Here is a 21,873-nt window from a genome sequence, read left to right as displayed (position 1 = left end):
TTTGATGTTTTGAGCTCTTTTGTGTTTAGAACAATATATACTAATTTTTAAAGTATCAAAATGAATTTTTGTTCAATAAAAATCTTTAAAATGCGACTGTAGCTTTTTTCCCCCCAAAAACTTTGTCTTGAAAATAAGGGTGCGTTTTATATTCCGAAAAATACGGTAACTAATAAATGAATATTTGATGTAAAATTCTTATCACTGCTATATGTGTAGCTACCACTTTCTTACTTGTTGTGGCTTGTTGGTGTGTATTGACAAAAAGTCGTGATATCTAATGAAAAACAACTTAGATGTGAAAAAAGGTGCGGCCAAAAATGGACTGAGCGTGCGACTTAAAGGAATGAAATTAAAATTGGCGGCAAAAACAACAATAAAGGCTCTCATCATATGAGTTACTTCCTTAATATTAGTATTCTTTTATACTTATTGACCATGTATTTATAGAAATATACGAAAATCATACAATGGAGACATTATATATACTGTTACGACAGCGGAAGTCACGTGACTCTGGTAACACGTAATGAGTTCTGGAAAGATCGAGGAACATCACGGAATAATCACGAAATATTTGCAAAGCGCCCTCTATTATTTTATATAAGTGCGCCAGACAATGAATCGAGATTAAACCAATACCACGCCCAACCATTGGTCACTAACTCCCGAAATCCACAAGCTAATTTTATCCCGACGCAAGCTTCGCAAAGACTTCATCAACTCCAGAAACCCCACCCTGAAGACACAAATCAACTCAGTCAAAAATGATATAGAAAAACTAATTAAGGCCCAACAACGCATAAACTGGAACAACTTTTGCACCAAACTGGGCAGCCTCAAACCCGACCAGTCCACCTTTTGGAAAACTTTCAAAAGCATATGCTGAGAAAACAATGACACAAACAACATATCCTTCGAAAACATCAAAGCCTCCACCGACGAACAGAAAGCAGAACTTTTCGCTAGCTACTTCAGAAAAACTTTTGTAACCCCTCAGAAATTAATTGAAATGTAACCTTATTCCACGAGCAGGGTGAAGGAGGATTATTTAATCTTCGAGCACCCTTGATTGGTAAATATTTCTTAGGAGATAATTATTTTGAAATCAAAATAACTGCCAGGAAAAACGAATCGAGATTAAACTGCAGACAGGCAGAGATAGAGACGGACAATTGAGTCAAGCGCGGTAAGGTGCGTGAATCGTTCGTTGTGAATTATAGCGTGTGTTTAAGTTAATATGACTGTGGAAATTAAGTGTTTTGCAAAGTTGAATTGAGAAAGAATAAACTAGTTTTATTTAAGAAAAGACTTGTATCGCTGAAGTTCTTCGAAAATAATTTTTATGAGTAATTAACAAACGACCAGAGAAGTAACAATACTATAATGACACTAATAAATCACGCAGTACTGAAATCACAAACTAAAAAACCCAATAACTAGAGTGTTTTCGGAATGTAGACTTTCATTCTTCGTGGATGGATTGGAGAAGGAAATTCAACTTTCAGAAAGTACTCGAGCTATACAGTTTCTTAGTTTGTGATATAGTGTCTTCTATCGTTTAATTTGAACCTTTTGGATTAGATATTGCCACCATCTAAAATAAAAACTCTGCGTAGATTTCCCATGTCAACTTGATGTTAGGATAACAGATTCATTAAACGTTGATAATGAATCTTTACCAACCTTTAAGAGAAAATATATTACTGTCTGCATTACCTAACAAATAAAATAGATTCAAAACGTAAAGATACGTCTCGTCGAACAACTTGATAATGTGTCGAATATAATGATCCCTCATATGTGTGCAGACGTATTAAAAAATGCTTCGGAAGGTTTTGAGAATAGAATTTGGTTTGAAAAGGGGGTTTAACTGAATTTTTACCTAGAACTAAGTAATATTTTTTTACACATTTTGCAAAACTATTGGAGCACTATGATAATAGTTTGAATCAGTCTTCAGTCATTTCTCAAAGTTTTACAAGCTAATCTAAGTACTTTATTGTTTCTCAAACTACTTTAAAATAGTTAGTATAAGAATAATAGTAAGATATACATTCTCGTGAGCGAAGAACTTAAGTCCAAACTAAAAAAAGTTTCGAATCAGTAACTGCAGCGTGACAAGTTAACAATGAATCTAAGTGAAGCTTACAGTGAAGATTGTATTTACTTACTTAATGTGATGAAGTTACCTAATTTCTATTGTATTAAGAACGTCAGTTACATGTTAAACATCACATTGGATATGTATCACTTCATATTTTCTAGATCTGTTTCACATCTTTGGAATTTATCCAACATATATGTTTTACAATTTTACAAAAATTTGTGTACTTTAATTCGCATCCGTACTAAAGTACACAAGACTTCCCCAATACTTTTAACGTAAAAATAAATGATCAGAATGCTAGTTTACATTTTATGATTTATGGCGTTGCAGCTTTTGATTATCTTCCTTCCGTAGACTAGATGCACATATTAAGGTTGTCATTAAGACATATTAGATTTTATTTACTCGTACTATTGGTCTACAATTCATGCGTTACGCTCTGTTCATCATTCCTATTAAAGTGAAAACTACAAAACAGATCTGTAGTGATAGAACAGGTCTAGAGCATAGATTTTGGACTATAAAAATACGTCTTACATTTTTATTTATTTATAATTTGGAAATCTCTGTCAATTTTTAAACTCAAGGGTTTGGTAAGTTAAAAATTTAAAACCCAGTTTGAACCGTAATATTTCCTTTCATATAAGGTATAGACCTGTTTTCACGAGTGGAAGCAGCTTTCAGTGAAAAGTGTGACAACTTAAAAGTCAGTTTGCACCGTTATATTTTCTTCCATAAAAGTACAGTTCTGTTTTTACGAATGAAACCGGTTTCAGTGAGAGATTGAACAACTTACTACAAAGTAAGTTTCGTTGAAAACCGAATGCAATGAATAATGTCGTCTACCTGTACGTATATTACAATTCTCTAACGAAACAGACTCTCAGTTTTGTCTTGTTTTCTCATTGATAAGTTTTCAATCTTTTGATTCTCAATTTTATAATCAAATTATAATATCCAGAGCCTGCTCAAAGCGAGTTCAATGGGCTCAAAAACCCATCGCACAATTTTAGAGGCGCGAAAATTATACAAATTCAGAAAAAATACCAACAAGCAAAGAGAAAAGGGATATTTGTGGTGAAAGTGTGTGTGTGCAGAACTTAAGTTAATATTATATCGAATAATGGAAAATTCAACTCCAGATAAGATATTATTATATAAGTGGGAAACTAAATCAAAGAGATTTTTCCAAATTCGTTTATTGCTCTAAGAATTTTATTAACTTTATCCGTTAGTGTAGCAAGTGGCGAAAGATCTTTTTCGAGCTAAAATTGATAAAAACATTTTTGCGTTCAGCAATAGGATAAGAGTGATTAAATGGTCAAACAATAATTTCTGTACAAAATGAAACAGCCAGAGAAATTAATATGAGAAACTTAAGGAAAAGTTTTGCCATATTAAAAGTTCGTAAAGTTCCATTTTCTAACCACTAATCTTTGTTTTTTTATATGTATTTTTCTAGTATGTACCATTTTTGTACTGCGTATTCTGAATTTTAAAAGATCATTTACAATTTGTAAAATACAGAAAAATAAATAACAAATAATTTGAAAAAGGGTGCAATTTTTTATTTTCACGCCCTTCCGTTTTTGAACTTGAGCCGTCACTGATAATATCTTTTAAATATATTTCTCCATCTTCTTTTGTCTCTGATTAGCGATTCATTCAAAAATCATGCACAAAAGCAATAATTTATATATATTTGTATATGGGGGATGAGCAGTGTTGTTTTTTGTCTAAAGTTTCTTATAAAAATATATGTTCGTTATATAGTTGTGCATAGCGAAAGTTGTTTTGATATACGATAACTTAATATCCGCTTATTTCGAAAGTTATGCTTCTCTAGTTCATAAACGAAACGCTGTATTCAGTGGAGACTTCATGATGTTCTATTTTCTATAGTCTTACTTATAGTTAGAAAATTTTCCACATTTAATAACGACATTTACCTTCTTCAGTCTGACCTATTGGTGTTAATCTTAGTCAGAATTGTTCTAAGTATGATAACGGCATTTACCTTCTACAGTGTGACCTATTGATGTTAATCTTAGTCAGAATTGTTCCAAGTATGATAACAGCATTTACCTTCTACAGTGTGACCTAGTGGTATTAATCTTAGTCAGAATTGTTCCAAGTATGATAACGGCATTTACCTTCTACAGTGTGACCTAGTGGTATTAATCTTAGTCAGAATTGTTCCAAGTATGATAACAGCATTTACCTTCTACAGTGTGACCTAGTGGTATTAATCTTAGTCAGAATTGTTCCAAGTATGATAACGGCATTTACCTTCTACAGTGTGACCTATTGGTGTTAATCTTAGTCAGAATTGTTCCAAGTATGATAACGGCATTTACCTTCTACAGTGTGACCTATTGGTGTTAATCTTAGTCAGAATTGTTCCAAGTATGATAACGGCATTTACCTTCTACAGTGTGACCTATTGGTGTTAATCTTAGTGGTATTAATTTTAGTTATAATTATTCCAGGTGTAATAACGACATTGATCTTCCACAGTATGACCTACTGGTGTTAATATTAGTCAGCCAACAGTACCTCTAGCCTCGTTCGAAAAGTAGTCGTTTACGCCATTCCTTTTTCTTCCCTTTTCTGACCCACAGTTCAGTTTGACGTACCTTTCAATATCAAACTAAGTTCAGTTTGAATTGTTCGATGATTATGAAGAAATATCTATGAAAAGTGAATTCTCACCCTACCCCAAACACAAGTGTTTGATGTGCGTAAATTAGCCTTAAAACAGTTTTATCATTTATGGGTTCCTTAAGTTTAAAATAAAGAAAAATAATTTGAACATTTTGAAATCTTTATGTTCATAAATCTCGCTGAAAGTCAGCTTTAAACCTTAATTACGCAACAAAAGTTATTCCAGGTGAAATATTCGATTCTAGCATTATGGCGATTGTACTTTGTTAACAAATTTAACTTACCTATTGTAAACAGATTTACAGTGGTTCCACGGTACACCATCTAACAGTTCGGATTAAAGGACATCTCAAACTGAATGAAGGAAATCATTTCGGTACTTACCCAAATTTGAACAGAACGTGTGATGGGACATCTTGCGACAAATACTTAGAGAACGAAAGAACGTTGCAGTTAAAGTAGAATTTATTAATTAGAAAGGATGTCTCGGCTTATTTTCCAATATAATTAAAGGTATACTTTGAATTTCCAGTTAATAGACTTTTAACACCAACTTAGCCTAGATGATGCTTCAGTTTATTGGATTATTGCTACTTGTTTAATTTTTCTAATATGCCTAGATGATGCTACAGTTTATTGGATTATTGCTACTTGTTTAATTTTTCTAATAAGTCTAGATGATGCTACAGTTTATTGGATTATTGCTACTTGTTTAATTTTTCTAATAAGTCTAGATGATGCTACAGTTTATTGGATTATTGTTACTTGTTTAATTTATCTTCACGATCATAATCTTTCACTACTTTTTATATTAAAAACATTATGAAAAGGTATTGAAATTGTGTATGATACAACATGTGAACCATTCGAATAACTTTTCGTTGTTGTTGTTGGTTAAATCTGTTTCGACACAGTTCTTACTATTTTTAGGGAACAAAATGGAGTCGGGAATTTTCTTCCTGAAAGACATTTTATGCACAAGTAGGTTAAAGTTAAACGACTAGCTAAGAAACTACTAAAGCCACCCCTAATTTTGAACAACTACTCAGAAGGAAGGCAGCCAATCAGCAGCACACCTGTCGGCTTTGACCAGTTCTTTGAACGAAATAAGAGGATTGGTTGTCACTTTTACAACGCACCAATAGCTCAGAGTATAGAACATGTGTTGCGGTTCACTCCGGGACTTTTTATCCTCAACAGGACACGACATCCGTCAGGTTACACCCGACCTACAATCTCTAGGGAGATATTTTGAATATAAATTTTGCTTCCCTACCATTACATGTTTTGAAAGAAATAGGGTGTTCTAAAGTAAGTGAATAAATGAAAATTCTGTCGCTTCACATCACCTTCAAATATGTATTTATTGCAATATTTCAGCTCGTATACCAGATTTTTAGACTGGTAACTGTACATTAAATGGTTTTGATTAGTAATAAAGCAACAACATAAATAACATCGGCCGATTATTGTCATAAGCGTTCAGCTTAACAGCAAAACAGTTAAACCTAATCATTTCAAAAATAAAACTACCATCTTTGGTGATTAAGGTTTTAATTTCTCAAAAATTGTAAGTGCCTGTACGTTGAAGATAATGATAAAACTTCAACAACGGAATTAAATAAATGTTTAAATTTCAAATATATTTTTATGCTAATAAGGTATTAAATTTGTTTGTTTCCCACTATTCACAAAGCTATTAGCCATTGATTTGCTAGTATATGTACATTATGGTACTGTTGTATATTATCTAAATAACTTTAATTTCACTGCAGTGTTAGTACTAGTTTCATCAGTTTAAATTTGCACTTTTACAGGAAACAAGTTCTCTATGAAAAGAGTGGAATTTTACATTTAAATAGTGGGAAAATAAGGGTATTGTACATTTGTTTAATTACTTGATGTATCGATCTACGCATAGAAAATGTCTTATTTTATAAACTTGAAAATAATTCTATGAATAATTACTTACAATTTTAAAGAGTATGTACACAAAATATTTTAGATTTATAGGATTTTACCAAATGACTTAACTGGATTAGTTAATCAAAATATAATCAATATTAAAGAGCTAAGGGCGTTTTTAGTGTTCAAAATCCACGCGCATTTCGAAGAAGCTGCCTTGAGTTCTTATTCAATAAATAGTTTTATTTCAGCTTTGTTAAGCCAACGTATATGTTGCATTGCATATATTATGTTGTCAATATATTTTTGTTGTTGTTCACGTCTTAGAAGGGTATGAAAATAGAGTTTTTATAAGACGAAAGCGAACAACACGTCTGGCCTCGTTCGAGAATTAGTTATTTACGCCATCCCTTCCTCTTCCTTCTCAGACCCGCAGATCAGTTTGACGTACCCTTCAATATCGATGTTTCCCTCCCTGTCGATAGGTGCCTCTTTAAGAACTTCATCTACCTAAAAGACGCGAGAACGTTTTCTCAAGTATTACAGAAGAAATATTTTGAAATACATTTGACAAGCATATTACAAATTGTGGGAAAATATAATAACCAGTAAAGAAACCCAGCTACTAACCCTCTATTAAAATGTTTGTCTGTAAAAAATACAAAATACTGTACTTATTTTAATAATCCCATATATTTTGAAAAATAACTGTATATTACATCAATAATATGGGTTTTAGCTATTCGAAGTGGTGCAAGTTCAGCTTACCTCATGGTCTTGGAATTTATCTCCCCATGTCTTAAGTGCTTTCCTAAGCCTGAAAGTAAAAACAAGATAATTAGAAACAAACGTGTCGTTTTAGATAATTAATACTTGAAACCATCGGTACTTGATGAAACTCCATAATTACAGAATTGGAGAAAACAATGACAATCGTACATTTCACAAATATTTCGTTTATTATTATCATCACAGTTTCGTGAATTATTGGTTTAAAAATTTATTTATCGCCAGTACGTCGTGGATGATAATTTTACTATTTTTTATGAATGCTGGAGAAGTGTTTAATTTCACGAACAACATACGTTCGTCGAAAAACAGGAATAACAATTATTTTTCCAGCTAACTCAAAACAGTAGCACGTAGTAAAAGTGGCTGATTTATCATAACTGTAGGTTTTCAGTTTTAAATTTTAATTTCATTAGAAATATGTTTGGGTTCTTTATACACTGCCTACAAAATTAAAATTTCGTTTGAATTTTTACCAAGTTTTATCATACGTACTCCTATAGATTATAAAATGAGCAGTTCCTACATTTGTTTTGTTTTTGCATTTATTTCAATTGCTACTAAAATCATAAATATTTCCTGTTTGATTATATATATATATATAAAACACTATTCAAATTCTAGTAGCTTCTGTTTAATAGCATTTTATATTTATTTCTAAGAAAGTTATTGTTATATTTAATGTTTTATTGTATTTACATGTAGGACCAATTAGGTGGGGGGGGGGGGGAGACAGGAGGGCCATTTGGCCTGAGTCTCAAACTCAAAGGTGGCTTCAAAATGAGACATTTGTTGTCTTTTTTGCATTTATTAAGTTTCGCGACTTGTTTATATACACAAAAAATGCTAGAAAACCATTTATTAAATGTTAAATACTGTTAATAAATAAATGTTAAATAAATATATTCAAGTTATGTTTCACTTTTCTTTCGGGCTAATAATATGTCTTTTGTTTTCAGGTGTCAACTATTTTTTTTATTATAGTCAGGGCCCTCAAAAGATAAAAGTGGCCTGAGCCCCTCCGATTCTCTGAGAGAGCCTGCTTACCTGTATTGTTAAATAAAAATCATGGATAGTTTCTTTATTGTGTTAATTTCACTGTCGAAAAATAATGGGTATTTGTTAATTTTTTTTTGGTTACAAACATCATGACTATTTCTATTGCACAAAACTTTCATTAGTTAAATGCACAAACATATCTCCCAGTTTATCTTTCTTTATTTAAATACTGAGACTTTTCGAGACACGAACATTGAAATTACCAGACGAAACCGTTTCAGTTATTTTCCTCTTTTATCTGATTTCAAAAATAAATATGCAATGTCAGTGGCAGTAAGTAAATTTTTGGACAATGCAATCCTTCTCTTTTGTTATTTCATTCAAAACGTTTTTCTTTTATACATAATAACTATAATATGCAAAGTGCTACAAGGAAATAATATAAAAATTAGAACAAACCGATGCTGTTGCTTTTGCTTATAATTGTTTTGATTCTAAAATACGAGAACATTCTTGAAGAAAAGATACTCATCAAGCTAACTTGCCTGTCTTCGTTGATTTTTCCTGTAGCATTCTGATCAAATGTCTTCAAGGCATTTTTAATAGATTCTTCAGGGTCAGTTCCTACATAAAGAAACTTCAATGTATCTGAAACTTATCGAGCAATTTTTATTTATGATTTTCAATGACTGATTAAATTACACTCAGTATTGTATTAGCCAAGCATGAACCACTGAGCGAGAAAAAAAAAGACCCTCATCCTCACCAGATACATTTTCAATTGCTCAAATTCATGATAAAATTAATCTGTGTGAAAACCAATGTGTTAAAGCCGTTAAAAACAGTGAAATAAATGTTAAGCAACCCCCCCCCAAAAAAAATGGATCGTATTAGGTCCGCGCATTCTTGAATAAAGGTCTGATAAAAATTTCCACCAAAAGGATTTTCTAAAAAAAATTGTAAAACATAAAACAATTTACATTTAACCAAAATAGATAAATAAATTATAACATTAAGAATTTAATGCTTACAGATTGGTTGTTTCCAAACTCAATTAAAATATAAAACTCGATTGAAAACACTTTTTGGTGGAAGATGTAAAATAAAGACACTCATGCGAGAATATGAACAAAGAACACAGTACAATTTTTTATGGTCCCCCCTTTGGACATGGGTTATCACTTTATTGTTTTATGTGCTCCTAAAGTCCAAATGTTATGGTTAAATACCATTAGTATAAATTTTGGTTAGAATCTTGCCGAATAGTCGTCCCTAATGTTGAAATGATAGACTAGAGGTAAGGTAACTAGTTAATAGCATTCACCTCCTACTCTAAGGCTACACTTTTCTGACCGATTAGTGGAATTTTACCTTCACTCATATAGCACCAGGCCCCGCATGGCCAGGTGGTTAGGGTGCTCGACTAGCAATCTGCGGGTCGCGGGTTCGAATCCCCGTCACACTAAACATGATCGCCCTTTCAGCCGTGGGGGCGTTATAATGTTACGGTCAATTCCACTATTCGTTGGTAAAAGAGTAGCCCAAGAGTTGGCGTTGGGTGGTGATGACTAGCTGCCTTCCTTACACTGCTAAATTAGGGACGGCCATCGCAGGTAGTCCTTGTGTAGCTTTGCGCGAAATTCAAAACAACCAACCAACCAACTTATAGCACCCCTATGGCCTCATAGTGGGAACACGTTTTTTGCGACAACAACACATGAGCCCTGAACCCTTGGATTCACATCCGGGCACACTAACTACTAAGCGGCACAAAGTTGTCAGTATTACTGAATTTTGTCTAACTGAAGAATTCGGAATATTAATTAATAAAACTATGGATATACATTTGTATATTAAATCAGACAGAACTGCAAAGCTCTAAATGCTAATGAAACAGTTACTGCTTTATTAACTTACTGAAAAGGGGTTTCACGTGAAATAAAGAAACAATCCATGCTTATCATGGTTTTTATTTTATATTGAAGAATCTAATTATTATTTTTAAGTTACAACAAGTACAACGTTTCGATCGCTGGTGCGATCATTCTGAAGTATACAAGTTATTTGCTTCCAATACAGGGGGTCGTATTTCCTTCACGTATAAGGACTTGTCATGGGAAATCCACTATCCGGTACCTTAGTCACACTTTTCTTACACTGCATGGAACAACATTTTATACTCAATTTCTTATATAAGCCTTCACTTTGGCTCAGATATGTAGTTGATGTTTCTTGCGATTTTACTTGTCAAGTGAACAAACACAATTACTTCGACACATACAAAGACATACATTTTAGAGTTGAAAATGAAAATAACTACACAATATTTTTTTAAATGTTAACATCACACGAACCCCCCATGGCTTCACAACTACACTTCACGGAAAAAACACATACAGTAGGAATTACATAAACTGCTTTTCTAATCATGTTGTCCTTCAGAAACTTTAAAAATTTTCTTATATTTAGTATACACTATATGCATTTCAGAAAACATCAATGAAGAAGTTCATGGGCGTACGAGGTGGAGGGGGTGCAGTCTCCCTTAGCTTGCAATACATATGGTCATTTGTGCAAATTTTCAGTTTTCATTCAGGCAAAATTAGAAGTAGAAAATATGGTGATTCTGGCAATTTTTACCTTCATTCGGGAAAAACTCATAAACTCATTCGGAGAAATATTGTACAGCCCACCTCCTCTCTAAAATCCCCCGTACGCCAAGAAGAAGCTGCACACTTAATTTAATGTTTTACTAACATAAACAAATTCCCTATTAAAGTACTTACACAAACTATCAACGAATTAAAAAACACAGACAAGACACGTTTAATAAACAAACAAACCCAAGTAAGATCACAAAACGAAGGAATCCTGATCACTGGGATTATTCCGCATATTGAAAATATTAGCATACTTCTAACAGAAACATGGAAACGACTACCATTTAAGTGAAACCTTACCATAACGACAAGAATGAAAAACTAAAAACGTATTCAGAAATCAAATAATGAAACCTCCCTTCCCCTCCCAGGAAACACTAGGCTAAAAGAACACCAAAATCACCTTCAAACGTCCATGAGCAAATAAACAAAAAGAGTCACACTTTTTCCGAACAGAATGTTACCATACTAAAACACGAACCTTACCCTAACAGAAGAAAAATCGGAAAAGCCTGATTAATAGTCAAGCTATCACAAATTCAACAAACACCCAGGGACGACTCAGTATCATTTTTGATCTTTATTACCAATACATTCCTAAGTCTTACCGATTTCTTTTTCACAACATTTTCCACATATACTCATCTAGTTTTGTTTTGTTTTCTTCGTGAAAATAAATAAATAAACCGTCAATCCATGTGGATTGATATGAACATTCTTAACTAAGCACAATAAAACATCTGATTTGAATGCATTGATTACTCATTGTTTTATTGTTGGTATAAAAACAAAAATTGTCTTTACGGTGTGTTGAGTATTTGAGAATGATCGCACCAACGATCAAAACGTCGTATTTGTTTAAATGAAAATGATTCTTCAAATCCTACATTGTAGAAATAACTATCACCAGTAATTAAACTGAAAAGAAATAATTCAGTATTGTTATTAGTTTGTTTTAACAAGAAGCTGCACAATGGGCCTCTGTATTGTCCGCCGCGGGGATCTAACTCCGAATTTTAGACTTATAAGTCCTCAGTATATATATTGAGCCTACGGGGGAAATACATAAAATAACCTATACATTTTATGTGAGCCAAAGCAATAAATTTAAAGTTAATCTGTCGCATGTTCACTTAGACTTTAAGTTTTTTTAACAAAAATAGTTTAGGTCTTTGTAAAATTAACTCGCCTCGTCTTCATACAGACCTGATATTCTTTCACCAAAGATGGTTAGGAACATTGTGAAGTTGATAGGCCCTGGGGCTTCATGAATCATTCCTTCTAAGTCTTCTTCGTTAACTAGCCGGCCTAAAATAATTAACAAGTTATCATTAGTTTTGTAAGCATGAGTGATACGTATCATGCACTGAGGAAAAATATATCGTCAATGGTAATTTTGTTTTCACTTGTTTATCACATTTGCTGTAATCAATCGTATAATTCAAATTTAATGCATGGTACAAAATGAATGATGCTTACCAAGGGAATCAAACGTCGCCCGAAGATCATTCTTGTCGATAAACCCGTCTTTGTTATTGTCAATGAGCTGGAATGCCTGGTAAAGAAATAAACAGTTAAAAAAATGTTGCTACTTGTATAGAATGGCATTTACCCTTAAAGACAACCGAGAATTGGTGTTTTCAAAGTTAGAGAATCGTATTTAACCCAAAAATATTGAATAAAAATGTTACTACATAATTAGTAGTTAGTATTGTCATCCCGAATGGCACTTTATGGGATACATGGGAGTCACAGATTTAAAGATTCAGGCATAGCCATTCTCAATATCGAACTGTTGACTAGAAAGAAGAAAAGAAGCCAACCAGTCAGTAGCACCTGCCGTCTACGAGGATACCTTTAAGAGAATTTGGCGAATCATATTCGAAGTTCAGCTGGAACGCTGGACCTTCGAATCCACAGTCAACACGTTGACAGTGAGGCCACTTCCGGTTCGTATTATCATAAATATTTAATGACGCGAACCACTATGGATATTAAGAATAATATATGCAATAAAATCTAACTCAAATGATTTTGAAGAATAATGTTATTTCAAGTATAGAATAAAATAAAATGGTCTCAAAGACTATGGTTGTTTTTTTTATTTCCTTATATAATGTTTTTATTGTACAAAAATTGTAAGCTGTATATGAATAAATAATTTTAATCAATTAGGTAATTCACTTGTTTGTATGCTCTCGAATATTTGTACAAAGCTTCATAGGATCTATCTGTGCTAACTGTCCCAAATTTAGAGCTGATAGAGGTAGAGAGAAGACAGCTAGTCGAGTGTTATCTTTATTCATTGTTTAGTAACATAACTGAAAAAAAATTGTATCATTGTTTTCGTTTCTTTTTACATCCACATCGTTTAATATGGTTAAAGCATAAAACAAAACTGAAAATCTTTTGTATCACATTCGTATGTTCGATATGATCTTCTACATATAGCTGTACTAAATGTGCATTTATTGAACAACATGAACATTCACTGCCTGGATAACAACAAAAATAACTGCTCTAACAGCGTTTTGGACCACCAAGTGCTCTAATCACATCCTGAATCCATCGTGGCATAGAATCCTCTGATTTCTGGAGTACATTATCTTCGACTTACAACAATTACTCATATAGTATTGTCGCTAAATCCTTCAAAATTGGAGATAAAGGAGTACGTTTTCTAAAAGCTTGCTCCAAAGCTGGTTGAAAGCTTTATGACACTGTCTCCAAACTTTGGCTCTTCCATCTATAAAGAATAGCTTGTATGAAGGTTCATCTGACCACATGTTATATTTCTGTTGGCAGCAGAGACTAGTGGTTGGCGAACTAAAGACTGGTTATCAAAATTCATTTCTGGCAGCTTCCTCTGCATTGGTCTTGATCAAACAGATTGTTGTGGTCAATGATATTCATGTAATCTGTCAACTGCTGGGCCGTTGGATGCCTATTGGTCTTCACAACCCTTGCTAACTGAAGCAGTTTCTTCAATCCACAATTATTCTGCTCATAGTTTGTTTGGAATTAAGCACAAAGCTACACAAGGGCTATCTGTGCTCTGCCCACCACGTGTATCGAAACCCGGTTTCTAGCGTTGTAAGTCCGCAGACATACCGCTGTGCTACTGGGGGGCTGCCTGCTATGGCTAAACTAACAATCACGCAGCTTAACTTCACTTTCGTCAACCAGTGTAACAACGTTTTACGTATTGAGTGTAACACAGTTTGAGAAGAAAGGTTTATGGTTAACAAATTTTCTGTTAATGATTTTTAAAAATTTTGTGATGAAAGAAATCTGTGAAAGATATTTTTCTTAATTACTAAAGAGCAGCATTTCTTCATTCAAGTCTAATATTTACAGAACGTAGAAAGGAAATCTTTGTTTGATCATTGTTTTTTGTTTCGTTTTTTTACAGGTAGGCAGGAAAAATAATTGATTTGCCATTCGTATAAAAAGAATTAACTACTCTTTATATAGCCCTAGCCTTGAAGAATAATTCAAAATATATAAAAATATCCAAACACAGTAAATGTTATAATGTTCTCTTATAAATATGGAACATTGTTTCAAGTGCGACACATATGCTCTTAGAAATATTACATAAAAGTATTACTTTAAGCTGATAAAAACATATACTTAATACTTAAGTATTCAAAACTTTAAACAATGTTTTCAACAAGAAAATTTAAGATTTTTTTTAGTTCAATACACAACACAATCAAAAACTTTAAAATAAATATACATTTAAATGAAACGTATCCTAAATAGGCTAAAACACATTCACATTAACAGCTTTTACTATGCTCGCATTCTTGCATATAAAAGACATAGCTTTAAAAAATGCACTAGACAACTGTATCAAATTAATAATACATTTTTTTTTTAGTTTGAGTATATGAATGATTATGATCCAAAGATCTCTTTAATTTAATGGAGCAATTATTAAACCAAATATTCTATATTTTTGTTTTTGATAGTAATACAACAATGTTACTACGATCTTTCAGGTATCTATATTCTTTTCAGCATTGTGTAACAAACATAAGAAGTATAGCAAACAATTAAAGTTAACTTTGTGATAAAAATTCATACTAGTTAAGCAACCACCTAATAATAGATCACAGCAGCTCCTCATGGTAACATAACGGAAGGAAAGATTTTGAAGTTGTGGGTGCTGAGAGTCACACAACTCCGAGGTCTCGTATAATGTAAACAATATGACTTTAATGGTTGTGGAAGTCCCTCTCACAACACACTTCCTGCGCCCCTAGTAGCTAAACATTTATTGGAATACCCCATGAAACAATTCCTACAAGTAAAGTGACCATCTAACAGAAACTCCACCTGACAATCGTTACAAGTAAAGCAACCACCTAATAATATCCCACCTAGCAATCCGTATAAGTAAAGCAACCACCTAATAATATCCCACCTAGCAATCCGTATAAGTAAAGCAACCACCTAATGATATCTCACCTAGCAATCCGTATAAGTAAAGCAACCACCTAATGATATTCCACCTAGCAATCCGTATAAGTAAAGCAACCAGCTAATGATATCTCACCTAGCAATCCGTATAAGTAAAGCAACCACCTAATAATATACCCCACTTAGCAATCCGTACATGCAAAGCAAACACCTAATAATATACCCCACTTAGCAATCCGTACATGCAAAGCAAACACCTAATAATAATATATCTCACTTAGCAATCCGTACATGCAAAGCAAACACCTAATAATAATATATCCCACTTAGCAATTCGTACATGCAAAGCAAACACCTAATAATAATATACCCCACTTAGCATTCCGTACATGCAAAGCAAACACCTAATAATAATACATCCCACTTAGCAATCCGTAAATGCAAAGTAAACACCTAATAATAATATATCCCACTTAGCAATTCGTACATGTAAAGCAAACACCTAATAATAATATGTTCTACCTAGCAATCCGTACATGTAAAGCAATCAGTGGTAGATCCCACTTAATAATCCGAACAAATGTATCAAACAATTAATAATACTTCTCACGTACAAAGGACTATAGAAATTTGCATACCTAAAGTCCGTTTTCAACATACTATAACACTGCTGAACAATTCATGGAAATTTCATATTCCCAAATCTATCAATAATAATGTTCATATAATGAAGGTGGTTTTTGCTTATTGTGAAAAGGCCTTCCAATTGTTTTCAGTAAAACTATGGAGCAATTATACATGTTCGTACAGACATAACTGAACATTTAAAAATGGAGAAAAATAGGGTATCGATAAAGAAATATAGCAAAAGTCGTACAAAATTCGTATTTAAACTTACCTCTTTGAATTCAGCTATCTGGTTTTGTTCGAACATGGCAAAGACGTTTGATGTGGCTCGACCAGCTCGCTTTTTTTGGGAATCGCTCTTTCCTCTTTTAGACTGCAATGTTTAATACAATAGAGTTAAATATGTCCACGAGTTTATTCTTTCAGCTTAGAAAATATTCCATTTATTAGTTAGTAATACATTTGTTCTATTCATCATTGAAAATTTTGACCCGCGAGAAGACGGCTACTTAACAGTAACGCTGCCACAAGAGCTGTGTCTACTTTGAATTGAATAATAGGAGTATCTGTTACACTTAATTTGCACCTTGAGCTGAACGTTAGAAGCGTGTTCAAAGGCATTACGGTGCAAATCTTGGATTTTCCGGTCCGCAACCGAACACGCTAACCACTAGGCCACGTCTGACTCTTCTTCTTTAGACTGGAAAGTTTTATATAAATAGAGATTGGTAAAACTGTATTTCTAACTGTATTTCTCGCCTATAAATCCGTACAAGTAACTACTTTTTTAAGGCTTGTTAAGGATATACACTAGAATTTTCCGTATACTGAAGCTAAAACTGTATGTATTTTACTTTTTTGTATCTCTTTTTAGACGATAAAAATCTGTGTGCAAAAGTTAGCATAATATTTGTGGCCTTATTTTAGAGTAGTCACAGGTAATTTTCAATCTTTTAATATATTGAAAAATTGGAAAGTCAACGTGAATAACTTGCGTGTTAGAGAACTAAATACTATCAACTAAGTACTGCACTTTTAAAAAAAATGTTAGTTTTTATAATATAAGATTAGCGAAACGAAAGCAATATTGCAAATTATTCTACAGATTAGATAAACGTGTAATGCTTAAGCACTTTTGAAAAGATTCAAACATAGAAAATACATGAAACTGAAAGATATATCTTGCATATTTTCTGACTTACATACTTCAGAGGTTAATGGTTTTTTTACAATCATTGTGAATGTCAGTCTTTGTAGAATATTTTGGAATTTTTTTACACTTAAAGACTTTCGAAAAATCGCTCATGTTTTTACCGAATCTTCTATTGCTACGGCAAAGATGTTTTATTTGTATCTTTAAAACTTCTATTTGTCAGCCTGTCTATTGTAATATAATCTAATGACAAAAAATCTGTCACCTGCTATATACACTTTGGGCCTCATTTGTTAAATTGAGACTAGGTGAGTATCATTGTTCTATCCGTATGCAGCAGTGTCCCAACATATCGTAAATTGGTCAAAATATTGTCCCTGATAGGACCTCCTTGTTTGAAGTCAAGTACAGTTTTTTCATTAGATACACACCGTGTACCAATTAGACGTGCTGTGTACACAACATTTCTCATTAGGCATACTGTGTACACAAAATTTCTCATTTAAAATCTATGTAGACAATGTTTCTCTTTTGACAAACTGTGTACACAACATTTCTCTTAAAACAAACGGCCCCCCAGTGGCACAGCGGTATGTCTGCGGACTTACAACGCTAGAAACCGTGTTTCGATACCAGTGGTGGGCAGAGCACAGATAGCCCTTGTGTAGCTTTGTGCATAATTAAAAACAAACAAACAAACAAATAATAAGACAAACTTTGTACACCATATTTTTCATTAGGCATACTGTGTACACAACATTTTTCATTAGACACACTGTGCACACAACATTTCTCATTTGACAAACTGTGTACACAACATTTCTCTTCAGACAAACTTTTTACACAATATTTTTCATTAGGCATACTGTGTACACAACATTTTCATTAGACACATTGTGTTCAACATTTCTCTTTAGACAATCTGTGTACACAACGTTTCATATTTGACACACTGTTTTAAACTCCAAAGAACACAGAACAGAATGTATAATGATGTTGAACAACTTAAACATTTTGAATGAGTCTGAAAACTCTCCTGCTTACACTAGAATAATTTATATATATATCCAGTGGCTTAGCTGGAATTCTGAGATAGGTTATTTTTAGGACATAGAGGTTTAACTCAAGTTTATTCTTCTTTTATTTACTTTTACAATAACGCCAATAGTTATTGTGAATGAAATATATCCTAATACTTTCAAAAGCTATGGAGATTTTGAAGCACTTATCTAGTGGATTTCAAATATGCCTGCAATGTGAATTCGTTATTTTTTCAGTTTATTTTCATCCTCTTGCAATCTCCTTTGTTCATCCCACGTTCAAACGTTCAGTGAGTTTTTGCTTCTTTTCCAATTCATCATGTCATCAGGCACATAAGGAAGAAGTCAGATGCCTCCAGCGAGTACTGTCCTCTGCTAATTCTTACAGGTCTTCCATTTTTATCTTGACGGAAGTCAGGTATGTTGTGATGGTATGTTGCGGTGTTCCTTTAGTTCGACATCTCCTGATGAAATCAATGAAATTTCCTGTCTTGGTATCTTTGATTCCCTCATTTTAATTGCATTTCTTGCAAAGACATCTTCGATTCTGTGATATTATTTATTCTAGCTCTGACTCGTTTTAAGACTTCCTGAGATGTTACAAACTCTGAGGCTTTGTTTGTTGTTAGTCGCAAAGCTACCCAATGGTCTATCTGTGCTGTGCCCAACACCGGTATCGAAACCCGGTTTTTAGCATTATAAACTTCAGACATACCGCTGAGCCACTGAGGGGCTCGGTTTGGTTGCTGTTAAGAGCAAAGCTACACAATGGTCTATATGTGCAATGCCCACCACGGGTATCGGAACCCGAATTTTAGCGTCGTAAGGCTGCAGACTTACCGCTGAGCCACTGGGAGGCTATCCCGAGGCATGTGCTTCTAAAATTAATGAGTTTTTTTTGTATTAGATTGTTTGATTGCTATGCTTCAGAACCATACAACAAAACTGATTCAATGCTGCTTTGTTCGATTTTGATCTTTTAATTCAGGGATTTCACTTTCAGTTATGAATGATGTATCATTCGTTTCTGCTTGGCAATAATTGGAACACAATGTAGATTATATTACATTTTTAATAACAACGCGTGGCCCTTTTATTTTTCCTACGTACCTAATATATTTTGATATCTGTAAATTCTCATGTTTCTACTGCTTCTTGAAGTTGGAATCGCATGCCCTTCTTCCATCTACCTGTAACTGAGATTTTTTCTACCCGAAAATTCATCAACTTATGCTTTAAAATTGGATGACCTTCGATAACTGGAAAGATTTAGATTTCTTTCTATGTTGAAAATAAAAGTATTCTCCAATCCAAATGCTGAGCTTATTCTGGTGTCTGTCTATAAACGTCATTAGCTTAGGAAATTGAAAGAAATCTGATTTTTTGTAAAGCTTATACACTCAGAACAGTATCCAGGCTACTTGAAGACGATTCTAAACATATCTTACATTGTGTACAATATTATTGTTTTCGTTACCGTTGCTTATCAATTACATAAAATATTTTTCAACTGGTTTCATTTATTTGTAGCTAAGGATAAAGCTACACGGTGGGTTGTCTCTGTTGTGCCAATCACGAGTGTCGAAACCCGGTTTTCAGCGTTATAAGTCCGCAAACATACCGCTGAGCCACTGGGGGACTTTGTGAACTTATTGTTATTCAACATGTTAAATGTTTATTTTTGTTTTAGTTACGCGTAAATAACATGAAATAAAAGTGTTATAAATCGAAAAACATACTTATATTTAGTTATGTCGAACAGTTATTATATATTTTTGTCCATAGTTAGATTTCATTTTATATTATTGTTTTTTGTTTCTTTGTTTTTATTGTCGTTTTTGTATTAGTTACGTCCAGTTGACATATGTTCTACAACTTATATTTTAATATTTCTCTTTACTTCTGATTTTAATGCAATGTAAAAACTCTCATTAAGTTTCAACTCTTCTTTGTATGCGATACTTTTGCTGATAGTTAGGAAAAGTATACTTTTCCATAAACATTCAAATAAGCTAGACATCTTGTCATGCCCAGGATTCAACGGAAGTGATTCGCTAATAGCTGGCCTTTTTCCCTAAGTAGTCAACTTAAGCTAGATAATGTATGCTCAAGGGTTCAGACAAATTTGATTTGTTAATAGCTGGCATTTCCCCTAAGTACTCAACTTAAGCTAGATAATGTATGCTCAAGGGTTCAGAGGAATTTGAGTTGTTAATAGCTGGCATTTCCCTAAGTACTCAACTTAAGCTAGATAATATATGCTCAAGGGTTCATAGGAACTGGATTTGTTAATAGCTGGCATTTCCCTAAGTACTCAACTTAAGCTAGACATCTTATCATGCCCAGGATTCAACGGAAGTGATTCGCTAATAGCTGGCATTTCCCTAAGTACTCAACTTAAGCTAGATAATCCATGCTCAGAGATCTAAAGGCCTTTATTTTAATGTTTTGCTTTAACCTATATATATATATCGTTCAGAGTTACTGAAGAAAGATGGCATTCTCTGACAACTGTCTGACCTAAGGGCATGTGCAGAAACAAAAGATAAATCAAGATTTTAAATCTTTCTTGTTTCAAACCAAAAGCTGATTAATATAATAGCAACAAATTTTGTAAAAAATGATTTCTATTAAAATTATTTAAGAAATAAGTTAGCAGAAGTATTGCTGTTTGATCCCTAAACCCCTGCATTAGTTGGTTATCTATCGGATAAAGTACCACTAACACAAGTTAAATCTTGGTAAGTCCTGGTTTGTCGAAACATTCTTAAATACATAACTCATTTAGCATATATTTACATCTGTATTTAATTAAAATACGAACTGCAGAAAGTTTGAGTTTGAAGAAAATGATAATAGAGCATGAAGTTAAGCCTTACCATATTTGCTACTTCTAGATCTTCGTCTTTGGCGATCTCTGTTCACGGACAGTTCCACCCGCACAATGTGACGTATTGGCTTTGTAGTAGCGAGTTTTCTCGTTATTTTCTTGATTCGCATCGTTTTCCAACGTCTCGACTGTCGTTGGTCACGTGCACCACCTTATTTAGACACTAGAAATTTTTGGGGAAGAGTGTGGATTTCATAGTGCGTCTTCAACTTACTATGGTTACTAGTAGCACACACACACATTGGGTTCTGATGGGTTAAAAACAGCTTGGTTGCAGATACAGAACTACGCGAGTTTTGATTGGTTGTTGAAACTATATGCTTTCTCGGAAAGCGCTCTTAGCACAAAATGTAGAGGTAAAATAATTTACAGAGTTTTGGAATATTGGGAAATGACAAGTTCAATCATATGCTGTGGTTACTGTTTTCCATGCTTTGAGATAGCGTTAAATGTACTGATGTATTCGTCATCTAGCTGTCTTCTACGAATTTTCTAGGCAATCTAGAGATCAGATTTATATTCATTACTGGCCTTCATAAATGAAGATGCTCATTTGTTCAAACTAGGACGTCATTGGCCGACTGTAAAAAAATAAATGAAATATGTACCAG

General features: G+C 33.3%; 1 protein-coding gene across 1 annotated transcript; it reads right to left on the bottom strand.

Annotated features, from left to right (window-relative positions):
• Nucleotides 1–6,119: 6,119 nt before the first annotated feature.
• On the bottom strand, nucleotides 6,120–21,477 carry LOC106460802 (myosin regulatory light polypeptide 9-like). The gene is made up of 7 exons (XM_013920546.2): nucleotides 21,252–21,477; nucleotides 16,451–16,552; nucleotides 12,607–12,682; nucleotides 12,334–12,435; nucleotides 9,013–9,091; nucleotides 7,448–7,496; nucleotides 6,120–7,189 (listed from the first exon to the last, which is right to left on the bottom strand). Exons 1-7 carry the CDS (start codon nucleotides 21,252–21,254, stop codon nucleotides 7,079–7,081), a joined length of 522 nt encoding a protein of 173 aa, XP_013776000.1. The 5' UTR covers nucleotides 21,255–21,477; the 3' UTR covers nucleotides 6,120–7,078.
• Between the last annotated feature and the right edge of the window lie 396 nt (nucleotides 21,478–21,873).

This window comes from Limulus polyphemus, unplaced genomic scaffold (assembly GCF_000517525.1).
Source record: "Limulus polyphemus unplaced genomic scaffold, Limulus_polyphemus-2.1.2 Scaffold35, whole genome shotgun sequence".
In the NCBI taxonomy this organism is placed as follows: Eukaryota; Metazoa; Arthropoda; class Merostomata; order Xiphosura; family Limulidae; genus Limulus; species Limulus polyphemus.
Note: the sequence above shows the minus strand (reverse complement) of the source record. Positions and strands in the feature narration are given on the sequence as shown.

What these genes read in the sequence shown, in the direction of transcription:
- LOC106460802 (XM_013920546.2), bottom strand. An exon ending in CTTTGGTGAAAGAATATCAG is followed by an intron (nt 9,092 to 12,333) that starts GTCTGTATGAAG and finishes TTCTTTATGTAG; the next exon opens with GAACTGACCCTGAAGAATCT. An exon ending in ATAAATTCCAAGACCATGAG is followed by an intron (nt 7,190 to 7,447) that starts GTAAGCTGAACT and finishes CGCGTCTTTTAG; the next exon opens with GTAGATGAAGTTCTTAAAGA.